The sequence below is a fragment of the Hipposideros armiger genome, unplaced genomic scaffold, assembly GCF_001890085.2.
Source record: "Hipposideros armiger isolate ML-2016 unplaced genomic scaffold, ASM189008v1 scaffold_281, whole genome shotgun sequence".
Classification (NCBI taxonomy): Eukaryota; Metazoa; Chordata; class Mammalia; order Chiroptera; family Hipposideridae; genus Hipposideros; species Hipposideros armiger.
Window position 1 is genome coordinate 1,044,795 of NW_017731631.1, and position 12,903 is coordinate 1,057,697.

General features: G+C 36.3%; 1 protein-coding gene across 6 annotated transcripts in view; it reads left to right on the forward strand.

The window, feature by feature from the left end:
* Window positions 1-12,903, forward strand: part of THOC2 (THO complex subunit 2) — a 135,624-nt gene that overhangs the window by 100,509 nt on the left and 22,212 nt on the right. For all 6 annotated transcript variants that reach the window (XM_019657928.1, XM_019657930.1, XM_019657929.1 and 3 more), the window contains exons 19-25: window positions 878-974; window positions 3,039-3,156; window positions 3,742-3,921; window positions 4,692-4,856; window positions 8,756-9,031; window positions 10,085-10,226; window positions 10,681-10,838. In XM_019657928.1, coding sequence (XP_019513473.1) covers window positions 878-974; window positions 3,039-3,156; window positions 3,742-3,921; window positions 4,692-4,856; window positions 8,756-9,031; window positions 10,085-10,226; window positions 10,681-10,838 — 1,136 coding nt within the window. The remainder of the gene's footprint in view (window positions 1-877; window positions 975-3,038; window positions 3,157-3,741; window positions 3,922-4,691; window positions 4,857-8,755; window positions 9,032-10,084; window positions 10,227-10,680; window positions 10,839-12,903) is intronic.

Below are 12,903 nucleotides of genomic sequence, written 5' to 3' on the forward strand. Positions count from 1 at the left end.
TTAGATTTCAGCTTAGAAATAATTTTCTTCAGAAAGCTCTCCCTATTAATGCGCCTACCCAAAAGTCAGAATTAGGTGCCCCTCTTCTGTACTCCCATGGAACCTTTTATTCATTATAGTTATTACAGTTTACTTCTCTGTATCCCTCACTAGACCATCAGCTCCTTGAGGACAGGACCTGTGTTCTGTCTAGTATCCTTTAGGTGCTCAGCTAATAATTGTTGAGAGGCCACAGATAACTTGACTTTACTAGGATCTCCTCCTCTTGGTTTGACTGGAGTTTTCTCTCTATCATGATGTGATAAGGACTATTGGCTAAAATTTGTCTTTTTTCTACTTCTTGGTCTGGCAATGCTTTGTGTATTTCCTTGCCTTTCCACAACTAGAAGCATGCTCCTAGATGAAAAGAGACTTTCTTCATGGCTCAAACATTTGAGGGGCAGGTGTTTTGTTCATCATTCAAGCTTACTGAATCATTTGCAAGATTTTGTTGGGGCCTAATAATGTCATAGGCTCTGGGATCAGACCGTATAGATTTGTGTCATTGCTCTGCCTCATGCCAACTATGTGACAATGAGCAGGTTGTATGATATATGTGTTCTACATTTTCATCGTTGATAGGTTTGTACCAACCTGAGATGATTACTGTAAAGATTAAATGAGATAATTAAAAAAGTGCTTAGTACAGTGCTTGGTATATGTTTGCTCAATAAATATTATCAATTATAAAACTCCATTAAATGGCATCAGCAATACAATTATTCTGACCGCTTTTTGTTTTAGAAATTGAGTTAGTTGAAGAAATGACACTTTAATATTGTGGTTTTTGTTTTATGAATTGTTTTCTAAAAGTCCTTTTTTCTAAAATTTCATATAGGTCTGGCTAGTTTCTGTGGTGCAGTTTTTCGTAAATATCCAATTGATCTTGCTGGTCTTCTTCAATATGTGGCTAATCAGCTAAAGGCGGGCAAAAGGTATTTATGGCAAGTTATATGTAAATGAAATTCAATAATTAGAATAATTCTGGTGATGTTGGAATATTGAGATTGCTGTTATCCTGAAAAACTATGTTTGTTGTAGGCTTAAGTAGAATAGTTGCTCACTTATTTATGTGGAGTTCTTTAATTAAAATAAATTATAATGTAACACATAAACACATTTTTTTGCAGAAACACATTAATATTTGGCTATTAGGTAACTCTAAAAAGACTAGCTCATTTTGATTACCTGTTAGGCTTTTGAATAAATAGTTAATAGGGTATATTGTAAATCCTCTTATGACAAAACATTGCACTATTGATTATTCTTCTGTACAGTTATTAGCCTTTACATTGAGCATTTGGTAAGGACATGTTTATTTTGAGGGCTTGTGTAGTATCTTTACCACAATTATTTTTGGAATTGGAACTTTAGAGATGCATAAAGCTTATATACCTTTTGGACAGTGTCCTATTTTTGTTTTTTTTTAATAAATGCTGAGTTTTATTATTTTATTCTGGACCAATATTAGTGCTTAGAGATTGAATTAGTATGTTTATTAAACCTCAGCAGCAATAGACTGACTAGAATCAAAGAACCAACTGGAAATTGTTTTCAAAAGCTTTCTGGTAGAAAGCAAACAAACACTTGTAAAGCTATCTGGTGTTCCAAACAAGTATTACGTAAGTAATTCTTGACAGTAATTTAGTTTAGGGGAAACTTTATTTAAAAAGTTAGATTCGGGATTTTATCAATATATCATTTATGCTGTAAGCATCTACCAGTCATTCCTGCACATTTTACTCTTCTGTGTCCATAGGCCAGAAGAACATTTGTTATTATTTTGAAATCTATAATTCAGTTTTCTGTACTGTGAATATAGTTTTTGTGACCATCTAATTAAAAGTTAGTTTAAAGAAAAGTTAAAATATTTCATTGGTACTTGTATACTAATTTGCACAAAGGTCCTCTTATTTTCAAAAACTACGTTTAGGAAAGACAAGGCAAGTTGAGAGAGTAAAGCTCTTACTAAGAATGTTAGAAAACTGTTCCTTTTTCTATTAACATGTTTTGTGTAACTTTACCTTTGGAGAAAACATCTGTATTTGTTTTGTAGGGAACAATGCTTTCAATCTATCTTCATTAGTTAACTAATTAAAGAAGATCTTGGAATTCATAGGTGTTCTTTCCATTTGCAGTCCTAAACTTTGAGAATTAAAATGTATAACTTGGCACAGTAATAAATGTGATTAAGGCTGGCCACTAAACTGTCATCTTAGGCTCAAATAGCACAACTTGGAACTTCCGTTCCCTTCCTTTTTTCCATCCCTCTTTCCTTTCCTCCCTCCCTCCCTTCCAGGTGTGTGTGATTATTTAGAGAGATGCTCTATACTATCAAAAATATATATTGGCCATCCTATACTGGATGATTAAAAAATGTTATGAAGGACGTTATTGGGTCAACTGATAATGAACTATAGATTAGATAAAAGTATTGTGTCAATGTTAGATTTACTAAAATTGATCTGTGCTATGGTTATATAAAAGAATAGCTATATTTTTAGGAAATGCACTCTTAGGTGATATATTCTTAGGAATTTTAAGGGTAAAATGTACCCCTAAAGTGATGTTACTTACTAAATAAGTTATTCTCAAATGGTTCAAAAATTTGTGTGCATGTGTGTGTGTGAAGAGAGAGAGAGGGGTGGGAGAGAGAAAAAACACAAATGATAAAGCAACAGGAGTAAGAATGTTAAGTGAAGTTGAAGTAAAGTGTATACATGGGTGTGCTTTGTACTATTTTTATTTTTACATGTTATCTGTACGTTTGAAATTATTTCCAAGTAAAAAGTTAAAATAAAGATAAACATATTAGATAGCCCAAACATTTTTCAGTATAGTTCTAGGAATGCAGTTTTTCCTTAAAAACCATTCCAGCCCCTTTCCTCTCATATTTGTATACAGATAATTAAGGGATTCTTAGTATATTAATTACAATATATTGTCACTGTTGTGTTTGAAATTTCAATTATAGGCTGTCTCTTATTTTTTCTAAACAGTTTTGACCTGCTTATATTGAAAGAAGTGGTACAAAAAATGGCAGGAATAGAAATTACAGAGGAAATGACAATGGAGCAACTAGAGGCCATGACTGGTGGAGAACAACTAAAAGCTGAGGTGAGAGTTGCTGTTTTTGTTTATTGACTTTTTAAATTCAAAACGTATGAATGCTCATAGTAAAGAATCCAAACAATACATAACTACATAAAGCCAAACATCAAAGCTATGCATACCCTTCTCTCACTACTGCCTCCAGATCCCTTTTAAAAATTGAGATATACTGTTTATTTTAACTTTTTTGAAAAGCTGAAACAAAGTATAAAAGAGTGTAAGTAATACATCTGTAAGAGAAATAAATATCAAATCTTCTGTGGTCCTTGATATCCTAACTGGCATAAATCTGAACATAATTGCTCTGTTGCTGAATCTGCTCCACGCTGTATAAAGAACAAACACTCCTTTATAAGGAAGGGACTACAAGGTAGAAAATGGAAAATATGCAGAAGTTTCAAGACAATCTTTAAGCCAGTGACTATAACCAGTAATGGTGTCACTAAAATAAATTTGTGCAGAAAGGGAAGGAATATAGACTGTATGAGTTATCTTCAGGATTATAACTGAACCTTTTCTGTCTTTTTTTTTAAACCAGATGGCATATGTTATGTACTGTATGTCAGTAAATCTATGTCTTCTCTTTTGTAGGGTGGTTATTTTGGCCAGATCAGAAACACTAAAAAATCCTCCCAGAGATTAAAGGACGCACTATTGGACCATGATCTTGCTCTTCCTCTCTGTTTGCTTATGGCTCAGCAGAGGAATGGGGTGATCTTTCAGGAAGGTGGAGAGAAACATTTGAAACTTGTGGGAAAGCTCTATGATCAGGCAAGTTGAAGTGGCTTTTATGTTTATGTGGATTTTTTTATCCTGATAATGGCAAATTAGAATGTTATATAACTTGAAAAAATGTCATTTTGCACATCATATGAGTGTGAAACAGCTCTAATGTAAAATAGACATTCTGGAAATATGGGCTATTTCTGTGCAAATTATGATATTTAAGTGATGGACCTTGGAGATGTAATAATATGTATAAGTATTCAATTAAGTAGATAACTTCAAGTTGTTTGCTCTCATATCTTTCCTGATCTCTGTAAATCTAATTTCAATCACAATAAAGTATATTGTTCTTTATTTATAAAATATATTTATAAATATTAAGCACCAATCCCTATGGTTAGCCTACAAAATGTGTTTGACTATCACTATATTACAAGGAAAACAAAAATCATATATATTTAAGTAAAGTTTTCATCTTTTCAAGGCAAAATAATTGACTTTTATATACATAAAATTGTATGTGATTTAGGTAAATATATTCTACTAAAAGTGATGAACAATAGCTTGGAACTTGACACCTGGTTGATGTTAAAGCCTTAGATTAGTCAACTTTTCAGGACCTCGGTGTTTTGTGTAATGTGATTATATGATTATGTTTGTAGATTGTCTCTAAAATTCTTTCAACTTCTAAAATTTGAACTCTTGTTAATCAAAATATTGTTAAAATGACATCTTAATCATTTTGGAAAATGTTTATGTTATTTTTGTAAAATGGTGGCACATTTGTGTTTTTTTTGTCTTATTTTTAAATTTAGTGTCACGATACCCTGGTACAGTTTGGTGGGTTTTTAGCATCTAATCTAAGCACAGAAGATTATATAAAGCGAGTACCTTCAATTGATGTGCTCTGTAATGAATTTCATACACCCCATGATGCAGCATTTTTCCTGTCTAGGCCAATGTATGCACACCATATTTCAGTAAGTATAAATCTTTGCTGCCACTCAACAATTATTCCAAACTAGATTTTAACTGTTTTATTTGTAATTGCACTTTACTTTGACATAGATACAGATTATGTCTTTTCGAGAGTTACTCTTTTGTTAATACCCAGCTCTGAGCAGTGAACAATGAAAATGACCCCTTTAAAATTAAGTCTTACTTGTTCTATAATTTTACGTTATTATGCCACCAGTTGTCCAGGTTGGTATCTTATGGGCCCTCTAGAACTATAATTCTCAAACATTAGTGTAGGTGATAATCCCCAGGGAAGCATCTTAAAACCTCAATTCCATGTCCCTAAATTTTAATTTAGTAACTTCAATGGTACCTGGAAATTTATTTTGTTTTGTATGTTTGTTTTTCAATATGCACTAGGTGAATGTGACACTCCTTTTGAATACAGAGTCCTTTTTTCTCAATGACAATATCCCTGTCAGATAGTTGACTTGTTATTACACATACTGTCTTGAAACAAATACAGACTGTTTGAAAACCTCTTATAGTCTCTGTTGTGTAACTTCTAGGAAAGGTGTATTTATGTTTCTTGTTTTATTTCCCTCCACCTAAATGAAACAACAAAAACCAAACAACAACAATAAGCAAACTAGAGCCTTCCCAAAGCAGGGTATCCCAGTAGTGACTGTATTGAAATTCAAGTAAGGATGTGGAGGAAGAGGAGACAGCCCTCTGTCCTCTCCTCTGTCTGCCACCTGGACTTCGCAACGCAGTGACCACTAATGGGAATTCACTTTTCCTTTTCCCTCAGGGCTATCCATGGTCAATCCTTTGGAAACTGTGGTACTTGCCCACTCTGACTGGAGTCCCAGCTTATTCTTCATTTTTATGTAGACTTGAATTCTCTTTATTGTTGTTTTTAAGTCGGTACTATACAAGGCTTTCACTACAGATTTGGGGGAAGTTCTTGGTCCTTTCTCTTAAACTAGGATCCCATCTTTATTCCCAGTAGGGATACGGGGCTGTATAGTAGAGGCGTGGACAAAAGGCCATGGAAAAAAGGCTGCTGAGAAATTTGGGGCCAATTCATCATTTAATGGACCACCAGCTCTTAGTGTTTACATACCAACTGCTCCAGTTTTCATACCTCTCTCTAACAACTAACTAAATATTAATTGATTTAATTATCACTTTATTATCATTATGCAGCTATTTTGTGCTGTACTCTCTAGAGGAGAAAAGGGGATAAAGGAGTAGGATTAGGCCTTTTCTTCTCTTTCAGAATCCAGAAAATTGTATGCTCTCTTTGCATAGTTATGTCTTGTGTTGTCGCCCCACCCCACAGTAGATCAGTCTCAGCTATACAACAGGGGACCTGATTTCTTGAAGGACTGAGGTGGGAGAATTTCTTCATCTCAGGAATTCTGACCTGCTCTGTGCTATACTGAGAAGAGAACACCCTAATCAGCGATATTGAACCCTAGCAAACAGGAAAACCTGGTTGCCTGAGGTTGGCTGAACTTTTGCAGGTCAGAAAATGGAGCAGGTCATTCATACCAATAGCTACCTTTTCTGTAGCCTGTGTAAAATATTATGTCTTTATCATTTAAGAGATACTCAAATCTAAAGAAAGAAATGTCATTTCCCTCTCAGGGTTGAGGAGGAAAACAAAGAACTACACAGAGGTGGCTATACAGTCAAGTCAGGGATAAGTCTTCTGTTACCCCTAGACTCAGATGCCATGTGCCACCCTCTGGAAAGGGAGTTCTTTGGCAACCTTGGTTGTATTGGATGACATCTAACCTTCCCTGGATTCTTGCTTTTGCTTCTTGGGTGAAAGCCTCTCTTGAAGAGCCTTCGAAGAGAGAGTATGAGTATTGGAAGACTGCTAGGTCCCTTTCATAAACTGATTACCAGCATCAGCCAACCAAACACTGCTTAGATTATTGAGCCAACAGGAACTTTTTGAACTATAATTAGAAGTACAGCAGTAACTGGATATTAGTTCTATCCATAGATCTAGTTCCTCAGGTGATTTGAGATGTAGAGCTATTATGCCTCTCCATTTGACTGAAGATGTGAGCTTGACAAGGGAGTTTAACTGACTATACAAGGAAATATTCATCATGGGTAAATATGAAATGTAGGTTAGGTGTCTTTTCTGATCAACCCTGTTTTTTTTTAACTAGATAGAGAACGGGGTGGGGGCTTCCTAGCAATAGAAGTCACAGATTCAGAAGCAGAGGATTGGGGAGACTGGGGCTATCATATAACCTATAACCTAATTTTCAGTTTTAATTGCTGAGACTCACCTTGCAATATGGGTCTGAAAGAAAGTTAATAATCTAGATATCACCTAAATCAGGTAGCAAAGCTGTCTTATGCAAGTAGTTTCAGCACTGTTTTATCCTGTGTTTTGTTAGAACCTTGACGGATTTCATTCTGCTCACATAGACTTATATTAGTTACCATCAACGGACCTGCCCTCAAAATTTTAAAAACCCTTTCTTATCCCAGGTGCTATTCTCTCACGTCTTCATGTAATTGGGGCTTCTCTCTCATAAGTAACATTCTTGTAGCTTTGTCTCCTGTGTGGTCTCAGTGGTTAACAGTGTGCTCTCCAAAATGAGAATAACAGGATATAAATCTTCCCACTTCTAGAATAATTGTACGATTCTCAGAGCCTGCTTGAGATACCCTTTGAAACAAAGAGGACTTGGTATACCTTCAAGTCCAGTGAGCCTGGGATATATTGGCACTCAGGAGGGAAGGCAGCTGGACATAAAGTAGCCAAGACTCTTGCCTATCATGATGCAAATCTACAAGTAGAATATTTGACCTCTGACCTTCTAGTTTTGGGTTTCATGTTTAGCACAAACTGAATGATTTAAGTGCTTTTCTAATGTAAATAAGAAGCTAGTTTTAGATCTCCTCTTAGGTTCATCTTTAGGGATACATGCCTAACCCTAACAAAATTTTCTGGGTGAGAGCTCTTTCATCCTAAAGAAACTAAAAGACATGAGGAAATAGCAATAGCTCCACTTAGTATTATTTTCTTTTTGACATTTGGCATATACTTTGTGAACTAATATGTAGGTCCTCCCAATTGTACTAACAGATTCTTTTTCTCATACAGTTAAGAGGATAGCCTTCCTCGGAATCATCCCCCAAATTAGGATAAACCAATCAAGCCAAAAACGCTGCCGTGTCAGTTCCCACACACTTCAAACTCCAATGATACCATAGCCATTCATAGAAAATCTTATTTAGCTTAGCATTTGGGTGACCAGTTGGCCCTGGCTTACCTAGGACTTGCCCAGGTTTAGCACTAAAGTTTTGTATGCCAGGAAATCCCTCAGTCACTGGCAAACCTAGACAGTTGGTCACCCTACTTAGCAGTCTTATGGTAATTTTCTTATAATCTTTCTTAATGTCGATCCAGCTTCTTAATTCACAAATTGTAACAGCTGATAGGGGCTACACATAGTGATAAAACATTCTGTCCTGGTTGGCTGTTACTAGTTCCATTCTACCTCTTTACTAGTGTTAAAACCCTCTACTTGGTTCTTTTGAATACCTCAAAAGCAGGAGTGGAAACCCCACATGTACAATCTTTGATGCAGCAATAAGACAGAGTAGGGTGGGGGGAATGGACTGGAGGCACACATACTCTATTCACTTACACAGCAGGTGATATTCAGTAAGAATCTTCTTGAAAGCTCCTAGTGAGCACACAGGACTAAAGAGTGTAACAGCTTTCAGGGATGATTTACCTTAAAATAAATGTTCATAAGAAATTAGAATTCCTACAACAATTTTGATTGGCCATCTTCTGATTCTTGAAAAGGGAACATAGGTTTTTACACTATGAAAGTCAATGCTGTCAATTGTTTTGTGTGTGTATGTTTACTTTTATTTCTAGTCCAAGTATGACGAACTTAAAAAATCAGAAAAGGGAAGTAAACAGCAACATAAAGTCCACAAGTATATTACGTCATGTGAAATGGTGATGGCTCCTGTCCATGAAGCAGTGGTCTCCTTACATGTTTCCAAAGTCTGGGATGACATCAGCCCTCAATTCTATGCCACATTCTGGTCATTGACAATGTATGACCTTGCAGTTCCACATACCAGCTATGAACGGGAAGTCAATAAACTTAAAGTCCAGATGAAAGCAATTGATGACAATCAGGAAATGGTAGGTTTTTGTTCTAGTAGCTCAAATACGATAACTTCATGGCTTTAATTCAACATTACCCATACTTGTATTAGCTCAGGTTCCTTAAAGCTACAATCTTGTTGCTATGTAATATTTTCCTAAGTGGGTTTATAGTGACCTCTCAGTGGATGGGGTCAGGTACTTGGTGAGTACATGGAGGTTTTGATCAATCAAAAGGTATTTGAGTTTGCTTTTCTACTTAAGGCTGTGTTAGCAACTTCAAATGATCTGTGTGACTCCAGTTGCAAGAGCAATAGGGATTCCCAAAAGGAGAACTTTTTAGGGGAAGGCTTTATTGATGAGGTATGAGTCTTGATCTGGGTAGGCCTTGAAGGTAGATTCGTTTTGAAAAAATGGAGGCACATTGGCTACTCCAGAGCTCCAACCAAGTTGTGAAGTAGTCCAACGTTTAAGGACACCACTTTTACTGTAGTGAATGGGCTTAGTGATACATTTGAGTGGTTAGGATGGGGCCAGAGTATGTAGAGCAGTGAATGTTAGAAAAGAGGATGTGACTAAAATTGAAACCTAAGTTAGATTCCTGACTAGGAGTGTGATCATGGTATAAATGGTACTTTAGAAAGATTACTCGTGACAGCAGTATAAGGGATACATTTGATAGGGGAAGGGACTGGCACTGGGCTAGAGATCAGCTAGGGGGCTGTTTTTGGTAACTCATTGTGAAGCACCAAGAGCATAGGCTATGGTGGAGGTGGTGGGAATGCACAAGACTTGTAAGCAATTGGGATATTGGAATGGAGGAGAAAGAAGAGTCAAACCTGAATCCATGCCTCAGACTAAAAGTACTAGTGTTAGGAAGGCAGCCTCTGTTTGGATAGTGTACAAAGATTGGATGACTTTGTCTTGAACATGTTAAATGGAAGGGAAAGCACATCTCAGTAGGTTCCTAACATCTCTGTTGAAGTAATGAATATAAAATATCAGCAATTATTTGTTTTTTGAATTTTTTAATGAAAAGAAAGGGAGGTGATGTGCCTGTAGTGAGAAAAATATCTACCTTATACTTTGTAGCCTCCAAATAAAAAGAAAAAAGAGAAGGAGCGCTGTACTGCTCTTCAGGACAAGCTTCTTGAAGAAGAAAAGAAACAGATGGAACATGTACAGCGAGTTCTACAGAGACTGAAACTGGAAAAAGACAACTGGCTTTTAGCAAGTAAGTTGTTGGAATAGCTACATTCCTGCTAAGGCTAAATTACAAAAGCAAACCATGTGACTTTGGAGGTGTTGAAGTGTATTATGTTTGTATTTCAACTCTGTTCACTATCTGTCCCATTCTTTGGTTCTTCATTAATGCAGAGTCTACTTCACATGTTCACTGAAGGAACTGATTTAGTTTGCTGGTGAAATTAATTACTTATAACTATAATATTGGTAGCTTATCATTCAACTTTTCTGTATAAATTCATATTTCAGGAGAAACTACAGATATAAAAGTGTCCACAGAGTGAAAATGAAAGTCTTATCCCAGGCGTAACCTTTTGGTTACAAACTATAATTTGTGGTTTTATAGCATTCTCTACGGTAAAGTCAATATGTTGCCATGTATAGTAGCCTTGAGGCTTTGAGGAAGAAGTTTACGGCTTAATATATTCTTCCCTTATTTTTAGAATCTACCAAAAATGAGACCATCACAAAATTTCTACAGCTGTGTATATTTCCTCGATGTATTTTTTCAGCAATTGATGCTGTTTACTGTGCTCGTTTTGTTGAATTGGTACATCAACAGAAAACTCCAAATTTTTCCACACTTCTTTGCTATGATCGAGTAAGTTCTTTTTATTGCAACCTTTAAAAAACGTCTCACACAGAAATAGCTAAACATTATAATCTATAGAGGTATTATTGTGTGTGTCGTTGAAAGCATGAACTCAAGAGCCAAGTGCCTGAACTTGAATCCTAACTGTGCTACTTCCTAGCTACATGATCTTTGGCAAGTTTTCTTTTAAGCTCTCCATGCCTCAGTTTTCTTAACTGTAAAACAGGATAATAGTACCTGCTTCATAAGATTGTTGTGACGATTAAATGAGTCACTACACACAAAAGCACTTTGGATAGTGCCTGATGTGTAATAAACATTGCTAATTAATCTATTAACTCAACATTTGGATTTATATGTTTGTCATAGTAGGTAGAACTCTCTCTTCTATTTTTAACTCTCACCCCTTCAAAAACAACAAAAAACTTACACCTTCACACATATTGGGTTATCGTTAAAGTCATGACGTATTTTTTCTGTTTTCAAAGGTCATTTATTTATATAAAGAACAAAGATCAATCAGTAATATATTGCCCATTTTGTTTGCTAACCTCTTGCCATCTTTCAGTGAGCTTCATAGTTCCTTGTTCATAAAAGGACCTGTCTTTTTTTTTATTGTTAGTTTCAGGTGTACAGAACAATGCAATAGTTACCCTTTTCACCCTCACAAAGTAACAACCCCCCTCCCCCCATCTATTGCCCACCCACCCCCGATATCATGCTTATCTATTACAATTCCATTGAATCTGTTCCCGCACTCTACTCTATGTCCCGAGGTTATATGTATATATAATTATAGTTGACATACAGTATTATTCAACATCAGTTTCAGAAATACAATGCGGTGGTCAGGCCTCTACATCAACTATGAAGTGGACTCCCCAAAAGGACATGAGTCCATCTGGCCCTCTAAGAAATACTTACAACATTATTGATTGTATTCCTCGGACTGTCTTTTTCTAACCCTGCGGCCATATTACAATTACCCATTTGTATTGTCTTATCCCTTCCCCTTCTCCTTCATCCCCACCCCCTCCCGACTAGCAACCCTCAGTTCTTCCTCTGTGTCTCTGAGACTATCTCCATCCACTTCTCCCATCCATTCAGTTCCTTAGAATCCACGTATAAGTGAGATCATATGATATTTGTCTTTCTCTGACTGACTTATTTCACTTAGCATAATGTTCTCTAGTTCCATCCATATTGTGCGTGCTGGTGATTTTGACCTCAACGACGCTCCTCAGTCAGGGAGGCCCATTGAGGTTGATGATGACAAAATAAAGGCATTGATTGAGTCAAACCCAAGTTACACGACACGAGAGACTGCAGAAACATTAAACATCCATCATTCAAGCATTCACAACCACCTGAAGAAGCTGAGATACTTAAGCAAGCTCGATATTTGAGTTCCACATGAACTCAAAGAAGTTCATTTGATGTCGTGTATATACGTCTGCAATACACTCATTAAACGTGAGGAAAATTATCCTTTTTTGAAGCGACTTATAACTGGTGATGAGAAGTGGATTGTTTACAACAACGTGGTGTGCAAACAGCCTTGTTCCCGATGTGATGATTCACCTCAAACGACATCAAAAGCAGACATTCATCAGAGGAAGGTTATGCTCTCAGTGTGGTGGGATTTTAAAGGTGTCGTATTTTTCAAGCTCCTACCAAGGAACCAAACAATCAATTTGAAGGTGTACTGTCAGCGGTTGGATAGTTTGAAAGAATCCATCATCCAGAAACATCCAGAGCTCGTGAATCGTAAAGGAGTTGTGTTTCATAATGACAATGCGAGACCACACACAAGTTTGATCACCCATCAAAAATTATTGGAGTTTGGATAGGATGTGCTGTCACACCCACCATACTCTCCTGACCTTGCACCATCAGACTTCCACTTGTTTTGCTCTCTTCAAAACTCCTTGTGAGGTATAATGTTCAATTCAGATAAGGCTGTAAATCAGCACCTTGTTCAGTTTTTTGCCAATAAAGACAGGTCCTTTTAGACCCCAAAGTCTCTATCAAAAAGCTATAGGCCTTGAAGGTAGATTCGTTTTGAAAAAATGGA